The following is an 18,841-nucleotide window of genomic DNA, read 5'->3' as shown; positions in this document are numbered from 1 at the left end:
TCCCGTTACAATTTAGAGTTGTAGTTGTTATTCCACTTGTTGTAGCGTTTCTACTTTTTTTTTTTTTTGTATTCACTCTTTGGTTTTTTATTCACGCGCGCTTAATTCATTCAAGAAGTTGTTCTATTTTCTTATTCAGTATCACGTTGTATATATGTATAATCCCAAATGCAGTTGTTTCTCCAATTATATATTCCTCAAGTCAGTTTCCTGATTGCTCAAATATCCAAATGCAGTTGTTTGCTTCCAATTATACGGCCGAAAAAATATTTCTTACGGAAAACACTTCGACCGCACAACCTTCCAATTCGAAATTAAAAACAATAATAAACGGTGAAAAAACAAAACAACAAAATAACATGTTCGCACATGACAGCACGAACCGTATATTCGCTCAACCACTATTAGATTCCACTATTTGAGCCCGTTTGCCGCAATATATAGAGGGCGCCACTGAAAATACTGGTTCGCTAAGGTCTGAGCCGGAAGTGCTCATTTTGGCTGGGCGGGAACATTTAAAAAAAAAATGTACTCTGGATAAATAAACTCGCATAATGAATGAAATATTGTTTTTGTTGGCCAGGGAGTGCAAACGGAGTAAAATCCTTAAACCTTAAACATGCCAAACTAGGATTATTTGTTGAAAATCAATATTCTACGAGTTTGAAGTTTAAATTAAAAGAGAAATGCATTTTTTGCTGCTGTTTTATTGTTATAAAAAAAAATTCTCAGTGCTACAACTTTCAATGACAGAGGATACCGAAAAATTTATTAAAGCAAATAATCTACTTAAGTTATTGAAAACAAATGTTCAACACTGGTAATTTAAGTGTAAGTTAAAATCGGTTGGAGTTTTTAATGCTGCTTATCAATGGTATTTAATTATCCAATTCGTGTGGCGTAGGTGGACACCAACCACCAAATGCCCGTTCCAATTCCGCGGCTAATTTGAGACAGAGACGATCCTGATGAGGACCAGCTATAACCGAGAACCCAATGGGAAGACCTGTGCGAGAGCTCAAACCCATGGGCACATGAGTCACTGGCAGTCCCAGAACATTGAACAGCAATGTATAATCAATGCCCCACAAGGGGAAAAAGGTCCACTTGTGTCTGGCGGCGGTCGCGTGCATGGTGGGAAACAGCAAAACACCATTTTGGCCAAGCAATCGCTGCATGCATGATGTAAAGAGACGTCAAGATTGCATTGGGATTAGTAAATATTGCATGTCGCTAATTACAACAAAACCACGACTACTACTTACTGTGAACTCTTCAATTAGCCACTTTGCTTCGGCCTGATACTGCTCCAACTTTTTAGCCGGCATAAAGGCGTTTGTGCGTCTCATGAGATCAAAGATCAAAGCGTTTGTTGTGTAATTGGATTGACCTCGGAAGCTGCGAACTAGCTCACCCAGAGTCTCGCGAACTTTACCTTTGCCCTCCGTTGGCTCGGCATCGAGCACATAATTCATTTTACCCAGACTTGCTACCCCAGAGAGAGAAATCTCAGTGGAATTGTTTAGGCCAGATAAATCTGCTTCTTGCACGGCTAGGCCCAAGTTTTTGAGGTGATCCACAGCTCTGGCTATGGCTTCTTTAATCTCCTCATCCACGGGCTGATGCATTCGACCATTGAGACCCTCGAAACCAAAGGCATAATGTATCTCCAGTTGGCTTAACTGAATCGGCTCTCGCAGTCGCAATTTTTCTGCATTCTCACCGGCCATCACTTCCAGTAGATCAGGAAGATCTACGGCAAATCTTGTAATGGGGCCAAGAACCAAATAATGCTCAAAATCCTTATCCGTGGAATTGGGAAAATGACCCTCAACAGTTACCACTTTGCCAGTGGGTTTGTGTCCAAAGACACCGCAAAATAAACTGGGTATACGTATAGACCCGCCTATATCAGAGCCCACACCAAAGAGAGAGGCGCCAGCACCATTGAGAGAGCCCTACAAGAAAGTACAAAGTTCATTTAACAAAAATTCATTTGCCATCACTCGAAACGCACTCACTTCGCCGCCAGAACTTCCGCCGGAAGTGTGCTCAAAGTTATATGGATTGCAGCAGTGTCCATTCAAGAGGGTATCCGTCTCAATACTATAACAATATTCAGGGGTGGCGGACACTAACAAGGGTATAGCACCCGCGGCACGCAAACGTTTCACCACAACTCCATCCTTATCGGCTTTGATTGTCTTTCTTGCCAAACTGCCCACAGCAAAAGACATGCCATCGAGAGCACATGATTCCTTCACTGTCATGGGCAAACCCAAAAGCGGACGATCTTGAAAGAGTTTATCCACATCTTTAGCATGAGCGATGAGCTCATCGACTTTGGCTGCATCAACGAGAGCAGCTTCAAAACGAGATTCTACCAGAGCATTTAGTTGGGGATTAACCGCCTCAATGCGTTCTATATAAGCTCTAACCAATTCCACTGATGTTAGCTGGAAAAACAACTCTTTACCAATTGAACTCCTCTAATGGGTTCTCCATTCCGGGTGTGGACTAACCTGACGGGCACGCAGACGACCACGCAGCTCCTGGAGACTTAAGGTTAACAAACGATTTCTTATCGCCGGCAGGCCAGAGGTGCGTGGGCGTTTTGGTGATTTAAGGAAACAACCAAATGTAGCAACAAAAAGCGAAAGTAATTTAACGGTAATCAGAATGAGACGTAGTAAAAATTCCATTACGCATGCCAGACCATATACAGAACAGACCCAGCCGGAATAAGCTACTGAGTAAGACTACTTGGAAGCCCGATCTACCAGAACGACTATAGCCAAACAGTTGTTGATATCGTAAGAGAGGAAAACTGCGGGCATAATCGAGAGAGCTTTTATGTAGAGAGAGAGAGATTGCAAACGAGTTCGTAATTAATTGCCGAACCAAAAGTAAGCAAAACTGATTCCCGCACACATACACACACACAGACAGAACAGATTACCCCTTACTCCAGGGTGGGGCTGATCAATCGACAAACGTATAGTAGTACATATATTTAAAACAACTAAAAGGAAAGGGGGGAAAAAAAAACAACGAATTTTCATAACCAACCAGAAACCTTAACTAAAAAAACTAACCCAAACATTATAATCGACTCTATTTGGTTGGTGTAAACTGATGCGGCACCGGTGGGACCCAACCATTGAATGCTCCTTCCAGTTCCATGGCAATCTTAAGGCACAATTTATCCTTAAATGGAGCAGCTATCACCTGGAAACCAATGGGCATGCCACGACTATTCAAACCCATGGTCACATGAGTCGCCGGCAGGCCAAGTATATTAAACAGTACCAGACTATCCATTCCGGGGACATTGACCAGTGAAGTATTAAAACATAGAGCACTCGTATGGAAAGTTGGCATAAAGAGGACACCATTTTCACCCAAGAGGTTCTACAAAAAGAAAAAAGCATTTAAATATGAATGTAAATGAATTCTTTCGTACTTACAATCATGTGCTCTTTAATCTGTTTTGTCTCTTCGCGATATTGCTGCATATTTCCCGTGGCCATTAAAGCATTTAGACGTTGCATCAATTCCAAAAAGATGGACTCTTTGGTGAACAGGGAATGTCCAATAATGCTATTGAATTGCTCAATGATCAGCAAACGCATGGAGGGTTGACGATGTGCTTGCTGGGTCACAACACTGGGCAGACCCTTTAAATCCAAAAGACCCACCAAAGCCAACTCAAAGGAGTTGCTTAGAAATTGAAGATCCAACTATAAAGAACTAACTCTATTAATTGTTCATTATTTTGTTTACAATACAAAATGCACCTCTTTGGTCTGTAGTCCGGCCTTTTCGAAGCACTTTACCGCCTTGGTAATAGACATTTTTATATCAAAATCTACACTGGGATGTGTTATGTAATTGAACCGCGAATAACCGTAGGCATAGTAGATCTAAAATCAAATAATTTTATTAAGTTTTAGTCATAAATTCAATCCAATCCTTACCTTAATATCCTTTAATTCCAGGGGCTCCTCCATTTTTAGTTTCTCTTTATTCCCACCAGCCATAATCTCCAGCAGCAAGGGCAAATCTCGAGCAAATCTTGTTATGGGTCCTATTTGCAGCAATGAATTGAAATTCTCATCGATGCTGGAGTAGGGAAAGTGTCCCTTAACCGAGGTAAGACCACCCGTCGGCTTGTGCCCAAAGACGCCACAGAACATCGACGGCAAACGTATCGAGCCACTGATATCAGAACCCACACCAAACGGAGATGCTCCACTGCCATTTAAAGCGGCCTCACCGCCCGATGAGCCAGCTGATGTTCGATTCAAATCATAGGGATTAACACATCGGCCATGGAGCACTGAGTTTGTCTCGAAGCTCATGCAAAATTCAGGATTAGACGATACCAATAGGGGTATGCCACCAGCCGCTCGTAGAAGCTCAACCACATCCCCATCTTTGGGTGCCTTCATATTCTTACGTATCACGCTACCCACTGTATAAGATAAGCCTAAGGGAGGGGCAAAACAAATGTTTGAAATAAGTCACAAAGTTCACTCAAAAAAATGAAAAGAAATTCTTTTGCAATAAAAGCAATTATTGCAATATACTACAAATCATAAATATACGATTTCTTGTTAAAGAAATTTATATTAAATTGTTATCAAATTATCTTTAAAACGTCAAAATACTATTTAATAAAGTAGACTATATTTGACTTAGATCCGATCAATGTAAATATCCCATGATTGGGTTAATTTTTTGGCCTACAACAGGATATATATTATAATAATTATTCAAATTCAATATTAAGGAACTTCTTTTAACTACATCTCATTAAGGAAATTTGCTTAACTTTTTGGATGACTAAACTAAATATATAGATTTTTTATATCTGTTTTAATTAAATATTATGATGTATTGAAAATATTCTCAAATTGGCACCTTTTTTTGGTTTGATTTTAATCATTCTCACATATTTATCAAAAAAACTGAAACTGACCTAAACACAATTTTTAAAAACTTTGTTTCATTGTAAATCATATGTAAAAATGTAAATAACAAACTATTTTAGAGTCTAAAATTCTTGCGTATTTCTAGCAATGACGTCATAAAAGCAACAAACGAAATGTATGAAACGAAATTCAAGTAAGAATTGCAAATTTTTTTTACACTTTGAAGCTTTTACATGGTCTAATTTTGATGAATTTAGAAAGAAGAAAAACCTTTGAACTAACTATAAATTTTGATACATCAAACTATATCTCAATATATATATATTTACCTTTGACTGAGCATGATTCCTTAACGGTAAAAGGTATACCCAAAATGGGATAACGTGTATAGAGAGCCACTCTATCGTATTGGCTAGAAGCCCTGGCTATTAAGTCATCCGCCAATTTGGCATCCTTTAGAGCTGCATCGAAACGTTCCTCGATGACAGCATTTAGCGATGGATTAACCTCACGTACACGTGCTATATAAGCTTCAACCAAATCCACAGAACTTATCTAGAACAGAGAATTGGACAGAGTGAATGACTTGCAAATGAATATGCAAATCTGAGCGAATAGATTTCGAAAACTTACCACACCTCGACGCAATTCCGTGGATAGCTCGATGACAGATTTCGTTAGCAGGGGATTTCTGATACCGGGATAAGTGGGTTTCTTACGTGATTGGAGTAAATCCAACAGTTTGTTCACAATTATACCAAGGCCATTCAGTACGAAGGCAAACAGACGTGTGATTATCTCCATTATGACGATTGAAATGGTTCGCGGGTCAGCAAAAGGCCAAGTGAATTCAAATCAATTTGATGGAAGGTTCTTGAGTATTTGCCCGTGTGGACAAGCTTAGTTTTGTCACCTGTGAATACCTTCAAGTCGTAACGAAGACTATCCAAATACCAAAATGTGCAACCGGGGAAATGATTTTCGAAACAGAAACGACAGTGTTGTCGAGCAGTTTTTTTAGTGTTAGGGTTTTAGGGCTGGAGAGACTCAATGAAATTGATTTGATAAGTCATTTTTCACATTTAATATATAGATTTTTATTTAATTTTATTAGTTTTATTAATATTTAGTTATTGTTACACTTATCACTTAGATGCTATGGGAAAATCAATTGATCGATTTGTAGAAATTTCAAGATAAACGCAAACAATTTTTGAGACTCAAAACAAAAATCAAAATCAACTCAATTAGGCAACTTGGCAAAGGCGCGAAAGATACATACATGCATGTGATTATATTAAATATATATTAGTGTGTTTGTGTGTGTGTGTTGTGGGTGTTTTTGTGTCTCTGTGTGTGTGTGTGTGAGTAAAGTACAGTACTGCCTAAAAGTTGCACTACATGAATTCACACACGCACACAACTTGGCTTGCGCATAAATTGACATTTATATTAATATATTTAGAAATATATTAATTGATATTTATGTTTATTAATATATATATTTTTGTTTTTGGTTGTTTCTATTAGATAGTTTATATATGTATATATTTTATATATTCACACCAATTTGATTTTATTTGATATTCGATTAATACTTTTTGGGTTGAACATTTCAGTTGCTATTCTGTCTTGTATAACTTTAAAATTTGTTAGTTTCAAATTATTGTTTTTTGGATTATTGGTGTTTGGTGTATATCCATACATATATATAGACATTTATTTTATATTCTTTTTGTTGTTAAAATCGTATATCTGGTCATACATACATAAATATGTGTAACTGATTAAAGTATTTAGTATTATTATTTGTTACATTTAAGACATGTTTTGTTTGTTTTTTTGGGATATGCTTGTTAATCGGTATTCTATATTCTTAAGGGTTTCTCTGCATACTATTTAGTTAGTTTAATTAGTTATACATACATACAAATATGTAGATTAGATATGATTATTTTATAACATTAAAATATTTATTGTCTAAAACATTTTTCATCTTGCCTCAATTGCTGCTCGTATCATGATCATCATCATCATTCCGTTTCTAACTAGCACACACCTTTTTGGGCTACTTAAATTTAGTTTTACACACCGATTAAATTTATAATTCAATTAGTGTAGTTAATTATTTTGTGTTTTTTTTGTTTTTCTTTGGTTTTTAAAGTTTAATTCCAGGTAAATTGCTTCTTCATGGCTAATTTGATGGGAATTTCGGTTGAAAGCGGAGCATTTTCATTGCGTTTTCCTAACATAGAAAACATTTATAACTAAATTGGGTTTGGGTTTCATTTTTTTGGTTTGTGAGTGGGCAAAACTCTGGAGGGGCTCTCTCGAGAGAATTGCACCGCAATGAAAATACATTGCTCAACCAATTCCATAGCCAAGAAGATAGTGATTCACTTGAAGCAAACTTGAAAATAGTCGGAAAATGGACTTAAGTCATATGCAAATCTCCTTTGAGAATGCGCGTAAAGGTCTTCTTGAACTGCTGATTGGCTAGGGCATAGCAGAAGGGATTCATTGGACTGTTGGCATAGCAAAGGAAATATGAGAACATATATAGATGCTCGTTGGTGCATGGTGGATTCCGGCAGAAGCCCTCGACCAGGGCCAACACATGATACGGAGTCCAGCAGGCCACGAAGCAGCCCAATATAAATGAGATGGTGCGAAACGCTTTGCGGGCACGATTCTCAGACTTGGACTTCTGTCGGCTGCCACCCATGACCAGGGGCAGGGTCTTTTTGCTCTTCAAATGCTTGCCAATGGAGTGGATGAAGGCCCGTTTGCTGGACCCACGATGAGAGACGCCGCTCTCTTTGGTGGAATCGCGATCCCGATCCTTGCGGCTGCCCCCGGCTAGACCGCCGCCGGAGCTGCTAGTGGTGCCCGATGTGGATGGCATCTTATTTGTGTTACTATCGGAAGTTTCACGCTCCTCAATACGTTCCAGGGCCTGCGATTGCGCCTGGCTAGCAGCTGGCGGTGCAACTTGTTGGACTTTCGGGGACATCGGCCGCGGCGGCATGGGGGAATAGAGGATGGCATCCTTGCTGCTTGTCTCCAGCGGACTGGAGGCACGACGGTGGGGACATTCGGACGGCAATAGCTTGCCGGGCACATCTAGCAGGCAAATGGCTTCAATGCAGCTCTCACGCCGCACTTCCTCGATGCCTGTGTACGAGATGAGAAGACGTTTTTCAATGGCCACCTCTTGGGTCATCTCAACGGGGGAGGAGCTCGGGGGATTCTTACGTGCGGGTGGCGGTGGTGGCAGGGCGCTCCGCTGAGACGTGGAAGTGGGCATGGCGGGCGTGGGAGTGGATGAAGTGGTATTGGCGGTGACCGTTGCACTGGCGGTTGTTGTAATGGCCATCATGGCTGAGCTCTCATCCATGTAGCGTAACTCGGAGTTATTTGTGAGCAGGTCATAGGTCATGGCTAGTTCACTATTGCCAGAGCTGTTGCCAAAGGGACGATCCGAATAATCGGACAGGGGTGTGGGACACTGGAATGCATCGGGTGGCGGTAGAATGGTCTGCACCAATCCCTGATGCACCTGTTCGCATGGCACTTCAATGGGAGCTAAATTCACGGGGGAAACCGGATCGTTTTGGGGCTGGAAGTCAGAATGCCTCTCATGCTCGGCTATCTGGGAGAGAGTGGAGCAGGAGGTGCGCTTGGGTCGTTCAAGCAAGATGTGCTGATGCTGGTGAGGAAGATGATGATGTTGGTGGTTCAGTTGATGGGCCATGCCCACCTCTTCCTTGCTCTGGGCACGCTGGAGGCTTGTTGGATTGGCATTACTTGGATAATGGTGCGGCGAACGGGCACCAACGCCCATAAAGTGCATGGCTTCGATAGACTTGGAGTTGGTGGTATTCTTTTGCAAGTTACCTTTGCTGCGTGTGGCCAATAGAGCAGCCTGTGCCCCAAATACTAGACCAATGGAGGAGCGTTTCCGCAGATTTGTCAGCTTCTGCTGGTTAACAATCTGCTGTGTCTGATTCACAGACGACTCTTCATCCGAATCGAATGCCGGACTGCTAGAACGTTCACTCTTCTCCGCCTCGGCGGCATCTCGTTTGCGTGCTTCTTCGATTTTTGCCGCCGATGCACGACGTTGCTCGGGTGTCATCTTTTCCACCTCTTCCGCTGCCTGTGCCAAAGGATTGGCTTGGCCCGATCCACTCAGACGCTTCACGGCTGTCGTACAGGTTGTGGCTCCACTCTCTGTCAACTCGTTCAATCCCGCGCCGGTCAACTCGACCTTAGTCTTTAGTATTTTCTCCTCGATCACTCCAATGCCAGCCGCATGTCCAGCCATTCCAGACATGGCACCAGCACTTAAAGCCACCATTGATTGCATTTTACGTTGCTTGGCCTCGCTCCGCTTTTGCATGTCGTAGGCCGTCTTATAGATGCCCGCATATAGCACAAAGAGCACAATCAACGTGGTCCAGTAATAGCCAATGATCAGGGCCGTATTGAAGATGGGATCCTTGAGAAACTGCACAGCACACTGGCCTGGCAGCAAATCTCGTTTACCCGTAAAATGTTCCCAGCCAAATATGGAAATAAAGAACAGCAAAGCCGGAATAATCCATGTAATAGTCACCATATAGATGACTCTTCTCTTGGTACGCCAGCTGCGATATTTGGCTGCTATCTTCACCGAACAATAGCGATCGATGGTGATCAACAGAACCGTATACTGAGACACCAGACACACCGTATAGTCCACAGATAGCCATAGATCACAGAGAACAGGACCAAGATCCCAATAGCCACGAAGCACATAGATCGTATAGAAGGGCATGGAAACCGTACCTAAACCGATTAGAGATTAGTTAGTTAATTTAGTTCTACTTTAAAACTTCGTTTTTTGCCTTACCTATCAACATATCTGTTGCGGCTAGGGATGCAATAAAGTAGTTACTGGGCTGTCGTATATTCCTATCCACAATGAAGGCCAACAGAACGAGTATGTTGCCCCCGACGGTTAGAATGATGCATGCCACCAGACAGATGGCTATCAAAATCGTTTGCCACAATGCAAATGGTGGCAAAACGGGTGAAAGACTTGCCTCCGTACTGGTTGAACTCGAACCGGATCCAGCGGAATTATTCTTTACACCCGATGATGTTGTCTCATTGTAATCATAATTGCGATACCATTGCAATTGATCGTTTGCCGACCAGGAATTAAAGTCAATGCTCTCGCCATAGATTTTAGCTGCCTCTAGTAGTCGTTTGCATTCGGCATGCTCCAAAATACGTTTAAAGATAATGCTACATAGCTTCTCCCGTTCCTTGTTGAGACTCCTACAGACAGGGATAGAAGGAATTTCGAATTGGGAGTTCCAAAAATTGGGGAATTCATTTAGCTTACCATTCGGTAATCCACTTGGACTTGATGCTATATATAGATTCAGTTGTATTGTCATTGTTGGTGATATCATTAAGGTCGTCCTCAGTGCCTTGAAGACCTGCCTCCGCTGCCCTGTGAGCTAGTGAGCGCATTTTGCCTCCCGTTTTGCTCTATGCTTGTTACAATTTATGCTCCCTATTCTAATGTGGGTCTGCTCTGTCCTGCTCTGCTCTGCTCTGCTCTTAGGTTGCTTCCAGTTCCAGTTGTCTGCTTACATTGCCTCCACTTTTGACTTGTTGTCTCCGTTCAGTAAAAGCATCTGCATGAAAAAAAAGAGGAAAGAATCCATGTTGTGGTCTATGAGTACCTTGTCTACTTGGCTTTTGCTTCCGCCAAGTTTAAACTAATTTTGTGGTTGTTAACAGGGCAGCCGGCAACCGGCGACTGAAGGCGGCCAATGCAATTTTCCTAGGACACTCGCTTCCGTTGTCCTTGTGCAACAGCAACTCATTATATTGTGGCATGATTTGCTTATGCCCCATCTCTTGGTCTCTTGCTCTCCATCTCTCTCTATTTTTCCCTGCTTGCCTTGTCCACTTGACTTTCAAGTGTTCCACTCCACTCAAATCTTTCAATGATTGTCTCCTTTTAATGCCATTTATTATTTAAAACAAAATATTCACAAGACTTGTTAACTTTTGCTTGAACTTTCTGACTTGTCTACTGTTGCATCTATTCCCCCAGCGAAACAACAACAAAGAAATACCGGAAGAGAAGAGTGAAGACCAGAGAAGAGGCGACATGACAGCGAGCCAGAATGTTGCAAGTAGGCAAACTAAAAAGTGCAATGGGAAATTGAGTTTTCAAGTTTTCAAATATAATTTCAACTAAAATCGATAAGTTTGTCTTGCAGGCATTTCGGTGAGAGTGGATTCCGCAACAGGAGAATTGAGTTAGTTAGTTTGGTCCTGAAACCTTGTTGTTGTTGCTGTACCCCTGACTTTTATGACAACGCTGATTGAATGGAAATTGAATTAGTAAAGACAATTTAAGGGTTTTTCGCATTTAATGCGGCAAAACAAATAACTAAATATATGGTTATTTATGCCCAAAAAGGAAAGAACAATACAAAAATCAAAGAAATAAATAAACGAACCCTTAAACTTGTACCTCAATCAAAAAATGCGACAACCAATTTCTATGCTAATTGAGCTCTATCAAATGTGTGTGATTGTTGGGCGACAAACATTTTTCTCAAATATTGAAATAGGTTGTGGTATTTAGGTGGAAACGGCTTGAGCAAAAAAGGTTCATCAAAAGGTAAAACTGGAACATGATGATGAGGGCCTCGCTAAGTCAAACAATTTGTCCAAGGAGCAGAGTTAAGCCTTAGAATGAATTCTAAAGAACTCAATTTGCTTAGTGCTTGGAGTGCTATTTTTTTTCCACTTTAAGGGTTAACTAACTCATTAGGCTATGTTTTTGTTTAGGACCTTTTAAGAGGGGTTTATCTATTTGGAGCAAAAGTTAAAATACCTCAACTAGATTTAAATTGGGCGGACAAATATGTATATTCTTAGAAGAATTCACAAAGCTTAAGGAAATCAAATGACAAGTTTGTCAGCCAATCAGAGAAAGTTTTTTGTACTTAAATGATCTTTTATAATCCTACTTTTTATAGAATTTAAGAGGGGTTTCTACCTTGTTGTGTTAAAAAATTCGATTTTTTTTATTGCATTTTCTGATAGATACATGTTTTAAGAATGTACCAAAAAAATTGTCAAAATAATGTCAAAATATAAAAAATTTGGAAATTTATGGGCCGTTATATGAAGCAGTGTCAAATGGGCTGAGCTGCAGCGTGAAAACTTTCATCGCGTATTTCTCAAAACAACGATTTTCGAACAAATGGAAGTTCTGGTGGCAAATTGAGCTATCACCTTGTAATTTTTTACACACAATTATTTTGTCCCCATAAAGTAGACTAGAATCATTGAAAAATATTGAAAATTGTTGGGTAGAAAAAAAACGTAAAAAAAACGTAAAAAAAACATTTTTTATACCCTTGCAAAAAGGGTATATTAATTTGGTCAAAAGTGTGCAACGCATAGAAGGAAGCATCTCCGACCATATAAAGTATATATATTCTTGATCAGCACGAGACGAGTTCAAATAGCCATGTCCGTCCGTCCGTCCGTCCGTCCGTCCGTCCGTCTGGATCAACGCAAACTCCTCCTAGACCGTTGGAGCTACAGAGATGAAATTTTGCACGTAGGCTTGTATATACTGCAGGCGTTGTATATCTCGGATTCAGCCGGATCGGATCACTATATCATATAGCTCCCATACAAATGGCAAAGTCACGAACAGTGACTTTTCTCAACAACTTCGTTATTTTCTGAGCTATTGTCGTGAAATTTAATATTGGTGAGTTAATTACAGATATAAACGACTATGCCAAGTTTGATCAAGATCGGGTGACTATATCATATAGCTCCCATAGGAACGATCTTTCGAAAACAGTGACTTTTGTCAATAACTTCGTTACTTTTGACGCGATTGCTTTCAAATTAAACATTTGTTAGTTTAATATATCTGTTAATGACTGTGCCAAATTTGATAAGGATCGGGTAACTATATCATATAGCTCCCATAGGAACGATCGGTGGAAAACAGTGACTTTGTCCAATAACTTCGTTATTTCCTATGCTACGTTTGCTGGCCGTTCTGTCGCAAACATTAGCCTTTTTAGATAAAACGTTTTTCCACTTTGATGGCTATAGGTAAGGAAAGAGTTACCAAAAAAGTTGCAAGGGTATACAAACTTTGACGCGGTCAAAGTTAGCCCCGGCCCTCTGGTTTTTTTTCAAAATCTCATAGTTTTTTTATTTTTCGACTTTTTTTTTTGATTCTATTCTACTTTATGCACTATAGTGTCTATAGTCACTATAGAAAATGGATTAAGAAAATATTAAAATTTTTAGTTTCAGATTCTCTGAAAAATTCTAACTTCGTTTTCATGGAACGACCAAAAAAAAAATTTTAGTACTGTACAATAAATTTTGACAAACAACTGTGAATTTTTTCAGTCACTTATCTTAAAAACATCCTTCCAAAAAAATTCCCGAAAAATAGCTGAATTTTGGCCCAACAAGGTCAAAACCCACCTTAAAGAAATAAATTTTCAGAAATTTATCAACACTGAAAGATCAATGCTAACCAAAAGAGGCAACAACAACAAAGTTCTAATTTCCTCAAAATAACAATTAAGGAAATAAGCTCATTCCGAAACATAGAAGAAGGCCTCAAAGTCTCTTAATGTGTACAAATGTAAGTAATAAAATTAAGCTCAATTTAATTTTACATATGTAAATACCAAAATTTCCGCCTAATAAGCTTAAGGCCTTAGTTGCTATAGCTTAGCTTAAAAAAGTTGTAATTTTGCGTTTATTATTTAAAAATAAAAATAATAATAAAACTCAGTCATTATTTAATACCAAAAGATTACTGGTAACCATAAGAGGTAATAGATTGGCAACATATTTAGATTTAAAGCTATTCTAAATAAAATATGTCGATGCTTTAATACTTATTTGCTCATTGGTCATAAATGATAGCAAATTGCCAGGACTTAAAACTAATTTGAAGACATTTTGAAGTGTTCAACACTAGAAGATTAAAGTTAGTTATTCTCAGGGGCGACGACACTATTAATAAATCTAAGGACTATCTCATCCAATTTTGAACCTCTGAGGAGTTGGTTTTAGTACTAGTTAATTGGATTTAGCAAATTAATGTCGGACATATTCCAACTTAAGCATTCAGTTTCTTTTCATCACATTCTCCATTTCCTTTTTCAACACTTGAAGTAATAATCCTGCTTAACGGGACTTAAGCCTTTTTGCTGCTCATGGCTCATGGCTCACCGTCAAGTTGTTAGCACATTTGTTGCCACATTTCGTCTTTGCCAAATTGACCACAAAAACAAATGAATGAAGAGGATGAAACGGAGGGAATGGGCACAAACTGACATCAAAGCGTAAATCTAGGGACCAGTGAAAACTTTAAGCTGCAAAGCAGGATGACTATGGTGGAGGACTGTTGCATCCTGGCATATCCTCTGATGTACGCTCATACGGCAACGTGTCTTTGCACCGGATGGCGTTGGGCAGGGCTTAAGGTGAATGAAGACAGTTACGAATGACACCGAACAACACTGCCATTGACAGTTGCTCAGCCCGGACGGATGGTGGATTGGTGGCAGAGTCCTCTTCCTGGCTTGCCTTTGGCTGTCGACTAGGTTACTTTTTTTCACATTTTACTTCTTTTTTTTGTTTGCTGAGCTCCAAGTTGTTGGCATTCTTTGCGTGCGCGCTGGATTGAAATATGTAAGCAATGTGTAGGGCGGTGGGTAGACAGGATGGGGCAACGAATAGCTGTGGCCGTTCAGAGGGGGAATGGGTGAAACCGGGGAGTGGCTGGAGTAAACACGCTGTCTTAAATCAGCAATTATGTCGCGTAACTTTTGCGTGTCTCTCGCACTGCCAACGCGCACCTGGCAAATAACAACAACAACAAGGGGGAAAAAAATTAAGTAAAAGTAAAAGTAAGAAAAGGGGCAAAAAAAAGGAACAGGGAAAGGGATTAAGATTTCTTGTTGACACAAGTCCCCTTTGGTCCTCTTCGCCCCCCTATCTTCTTTGCCACTGGTTAGATAAGATTTCAGATTTCTGGCTCCTCCTTTATTTCTTTGTTGTTGTCATAATAACCTGTTTTGCTTTTTTGCCTTTTTACTGTTGCTTTTAATAAACTTATTAAATGTGTAAGCCAGCCGTTGTCCCTGTTTCCTGTTGCCTTGATGTATCCTCCATTCCATCCCACCATCCCCACCCCCGCAGCTTTCAGTCCCTTTTCTCGTTCTCATTTTGCTTTTATTTGGCAAATAATGAAAAATAATTTAATCAAGCAAACAAAAAGGGTAGTCAAAGACGACCCATTCCATCCTCCTACATAGATGTTATGAAATAGTCGTCGGAGACAACCGAAAACGTTGTTTAAATAATACAAAACAAAATATATATTAACGAATGGCATATGCCCTGGAAAAGTACAAAAAAGAACGACAGGAGAATGATTTTTCCATTTAAAATGATGGATATAACATCAACAAAATCCAGAAGGAATAGAGCTTAAGAACTGCTAGTTTTAAATATTGGTCTATATAGAAATAACTATAGATTTCTAACATCCAATAACTGGTTCCTCCTCAAAAATGATTCCTTATGGAAAGCTTTTTATTTCTATTTGTAAAGGGTAGAAAAATTCATCAAACTTTGAAGCGAAAGAAAAAAAAAATATGGAATATAAAACAAAAGAAGCAGCAGCTCTTGATGCAAATTTGATTGGCACTTGCGGATAAGCAGTTTTTGTGGTTTTTTGTCCAGCTGCTGCCGCATGAGGGTCGCCAAGCCATCAGATCCTGCCAGGCATTCATTTTGGCCTTGTATACTACTAATTGCCTAGATGCGTACCCCCCCCATCCATGGAGGGCAGCACCAACATCAACATAAAAGCCAAAGCCCAAAGGCCATGCAATTTTGGTTTTAGTGGTTTTCAATCATGCGCTAATATCGAGCACTAACCCAATGAATCCTTTTTGCTTTGACAACCGAAGGCTATCAGGAATGAGGAATAATAGAAGAATACCTCTACCTGTGGCACAGCGTTGGATGCTGGTTGGACCGGAGGTTAAAGCGGAGCACCACATCTACTATATACATATATATGTATATGTATATGTATTTATAGAATGTAGGTAGGCAGCAGGAGCATAGATGCCACCGGTTAGTTAGGCATGCCAGCGTCAAAAACTGTCAACGGCAGTGGCATTCTTTTGTGCCAAAGCCGCCCAGGCCGCAGATTATGAATTTGACAGCATTCCCATTCCCAGGATAAGAGTTGAGGGAGAGAAGGAGAGACTGTCGGTCTCTGGTAGAGACCATTCCGTTGAGATGTGCCACTATGTGGGATGTGGCAGGATTCGAATGGGATGAAAGTGAAGGAACGCATAATGAACTTTTGCAAGTGCGCCTGGCAAGTTTTAATTACAAACGCGGCAAGGCTCTTCTTGTTTTTGTTGTTTTTGTTGTTGCCCTCGGTTTCAGCCTCTGTTTAATTCATCAAGTTTTTTTTTTACTTTTCTCTCTCTCTCACTGTCGTTTTTGACTCCCAAGAAACTACTTGAGACGCGCATTTTAATCAAAGTAAAATTTTAAATAAATATTAGAGACGCACACAACGTGATGAATAATTTCGTCATTCGACAATTGTCGTCTGTGTTTTTTTTTGGTTTTTTTTTTGGTGGGGGAAATTCAGTTTGAGTTTTGGGTTACGGCTTATGTACATAGCATAGGCAATTTCAATTTCAACTATGCAGCAAAGGCAAGCAACCAAAGCATTGCGCTCTGGGATCTTGCATCAGACTCATCCTTGTCCTTGACACGTTTGTTGCATGCCAAATGAGCAAGTCTCTCTCTCCTTCTCCCTCTCTCTCACTCTCTCTCTCTCTCTATGGATATTGCAAAACGTTCTTACTGAGACTGTTGCGCGTTTATTTTGCATTCACGATGGAAGTTTAACGAGCGCCAATGGCACAAATTTGCGCCTCAGGCCACTTAGCGGCGTTGGCTTTTGTGGCAAGAACAAGCATTTACACACATGTACATTGTACATACCATACACTGGAAGAAAAAACGATGAATCGTTAAGAATAGAAACTAAATGAACGAAACTTAACTCTCCAACTAAATTTTTGAAGAGATCTTGGGGCTCCTTCTGAAATAATTAAGATTAGACGGATTGTTACAGAAAGCCTAATTCGACGTTTCAAGTAATTTGGCCAATTCTTGTAATTCACAACTGGTTTTTGCAATGGTTTTTTAATTAGTTTCGACAATGACAGGAATTATCCCTGGCTATGACAGGAATTATGATAGGTAGGAATTATGGTAGACTCCCTGAGATACAAAATTGATCAAAACACACCATTTGAATTTAGTTTCTTTAACTCTTTTAGAAAATCTCAGAATCAGTGCTTATACGGATGTATAAACTGTCAACCTATATGGGCATTATTCATACATAGATATGAAATAATCTTTTTCTAGGTCTTTTAAATAATGTTTTTCTTTTTTTTTTGACTCTGCTTATGTCCAACCAGCTAGTCGTCCAATTTTAATAAATCCCCATTCTGATATAAAACCTCGAATTGTATACAGGCCGACATATTCTTAGGTCATAAAAAAGTGTTTATTAGGTGATTCAATGGGTGTCCCATTTGTCAAATTATTTAAAGTCACTGCATATCTACATATGTTGAATTGTATAATATAAACATAATATTATACAAAAAACATTATTATGTTAACCTATTAATAAATTAGGTATAATTAAAAAGCAATTAATAAAATATCAAAGAGGTACTTATTTGCTATAATCTTACACTTTGGATATGGTTTTGAATTGAGTAAAATTTCAACCCAAAAGTATGCTATAGGGAGTCAGACAATTTTTGGTTTTTTAAATTTAAAGAATTATTTTGTATTATTGGAATCTCTTGCATCAAATTGTTTATGTTAAACACAAAGAAGAGCTTTTTGTCTTAAATAAAATGTTCTAAAAAATTTACAAAAAAATAAATCGGTAGCATACTATTGGGCGCCTATTTACTAATCACAGTTTCTCGTGATACCTCAGCGTACCTAAACTATTTAGGAGAACCTCTCAAATTACAAAACCTTTTACAGGTTTATTCAATGTAATTTTTGTGGAACTAACTATAGTTAGTATATAGTATATTATATATACTTCCCTTTGATTGAAATATAGTCAAATAAATTACAGAATCTTTGAAAACATACAAAACTTGTTGTTAGAAAAGTCGAACAGTGGTCCAAAATGGGTTAAAGTCACCATATTTTTTTTTGATTTTTTTGAAGATCTTTTAAAGCCCTAATAATATTATAAATGTTACGTAAATTTAGTTTGGTGACTTTATACTAAACTACAACTTGTAGTAGTTTAATCCATTAACTTAAAAGTAAAGAAATTCCTGAAAAGTTAAAAGACTGTTTATCACTGCGACACATTAACAGTTAAAATATATTAAACAAAAGCTGATTTTCGTCTCAATTTCAAATACTTTCTGCATAATTCAATTGGCTTTTACATCTACATCTATAGAGATTTCCTTCTTGTTTAACTTTTTCTAAGTGTGCACATGCTCATACACCCATATAAGTATGTAGATAGCCCCATTTATGGCCATGCAATCTGTTGGCTGTTGGTTTTATAGTCGCTAAAAGAAAAAGAAAAGAAAAGCCAAGTTGTACGGTTGACAGTTTCAAATGTGAATACACATGGCAATTGCTGGAAGCTTAAGCGGCAATATGCTAAGAGAGTGTAAGTTTCGTTTCAGAAATGTGTCCACTTGTGGTTTAGCGTAAGTAATATCAACGATTCACTAAGAGAGAGAGGT

General features: G+C 39.1%; 3 protein-coding genes across 5 annotated transcripts in view; all 3 read right to left on the bottom strand.

The window, feature by feature from the left end:
* Nucleotides 1-735: 735 nt before the first annotated feature.
* Nucleotides 736-2,771, bottom strand: LOC6651625 (fatty-acid amide hydrolase 2-A). Its single transcript, XM_002073893.4, has 4 exons — nucleotides 2,523-2,771; nucleotides 2,022-2,456; nucleotides 1,266-1,958; nucleotides 736-1,172 (listed from the first exon to the last, which is right to left on the bottom strand). The coding sequence occupies exons 1-4, from the start codon at nucleotides 2,700-2,702 to the stop codon at nucleotides 879-881; spliced, it is 1,602 nt and encodes a 533-aa protein (XP_002073929.1). The 5' UTR covers nucleotides 2,703-2,771; the 3' UTR covers nucleotides 736-878.
* Nucleotides 2,772-2,982: 211 nt separating this feature from the next.
* LOC6651222 (fatty-acid amide hydrolase 2-B) lies at nucleotides 2,983-5,867 on the bottom strand. Its single transcript, XM_002073892.4, has 6 exons — nucleotides 5,568-5,867; nucleotides 5,264-5,489; nucleotides 3,978-4,489; nucleotides 3,798-3,923; nucleotides 3,468-3,740; nucleotides 2,983-3,411 (listed from the first exon to the last, which is right to left on the bottom strand). The coding sequence occupies exons 1-6, from the start codon at nucleotides 5,736-5,738 to the stop codon at nucleotides 3,115-3,117; spliced, it is 1,605 nt and encodes a 534-aa protein (XP_002073928.1). The 5' UTR covers nucleotides 5,739-5,867; the 3' UTR covers nucleotides 2,983-3,114.
* Nucleotides 5,868-7,074: 1,207 nt separating this feature from the next.
* LOC6651221 overlaps nucleotides 7,075-18,841 on the bottom strand; it is a 35,011-nt gene continuing 23,244 nt past the window's right edge. For 2 of the 3 annotated variants that reach the window (XM_023180332.2, XM_002073891.3), the window contains 3 exons: nucleotides 10,327-10,624; nucleotides 9,829-10,259; nucleotides 7,075-9,764 (listed from right to left, as the gene is read on the bottom strand). In XM_023180332.2, the coding sequence (XP_023036100.1) occupies nucleotides 7,369-9,764; nucleotides 9,829-10,259; nucleotides 10,327-10,457 (2,958 nt within the window). In that variant the 5' untranslated portion in view covers nucleotides 10,458-10,624 and the 3' untranslated portion in view covers nucleotides 7,075-7,368. The remainder of the gene's footprint in view (nucleotides 9,765-9,828; nucleotides 10,260-10,326; nucleotides 10,625-18,841) is intronic. The other variant, XM_023180333.2, reaches the window with a different exon arrangement.

This window comes from Drosophila willistoni, chromosome 3R, assembly GCF_018902025.1.
Source record: "Drosophila willistoni isolate 14030-0811.24 chromosome 3R, UCI_dwil_1.1, whole genome shotgun sequence".
In the NCBI taxonomy this organism is placed as follows: Eukaryota; Metazoa; Arthropoda; class Insecta; order Diptera; family Drosophilidae; genus Drosophila; species Drosophila willistoni.
Note: the sequence above shows the minus strand (reverse complement) of the source record. Positions and strands in the feature narration are given on the sequence as shown.

Bases quoted from the DNA above. Each gene is read 5' to 3' on its own strand.
- LOC6651222 (XM_002073892.4), bottom strand. From the start codon at position 5,738: ATGGAGATAATCACACGTCTGTTTGCCTTCGTACTGAATGGCCTTGGT. The intron at 5,490-5,567 runs GTAAGTTTTCGA...TCTCTGTTCTAG, and splicing joins CGGAATTGCGTCGAGGTGTG to ATAAGTTCTGTGGATTTGGT. The intron at 3,741-3,797 runs GTGCATTTTGTA...AGTTCTTTATAG, and splicing joins CCGGACTACAGACCAAAGAG to TTGGATCTTCAATTTCTAAG.
- LOC6651625 (XM_002073893.4), bottom strand. From the start codon at position 2,702: ATGGAATTTTTACTACGTCTCATTCTGATTACCGTTAAATTACTTTCG. The intron at 1,959-2,021 runs GTGAGTGCGTTT...ACTTTCTTGTAG, and splicing joins GCGGAAGTTCTGGCGGCGAA to GGCTCTCTCAATGGTGCTGG. The intron at 1,173-1,265 runs GTAAGTAGTAGT...TCATGCATGCAG, and splicing joins GGCTAATTGAAGAGTTCACA to CGATTGCTTGGCCAAAATGG.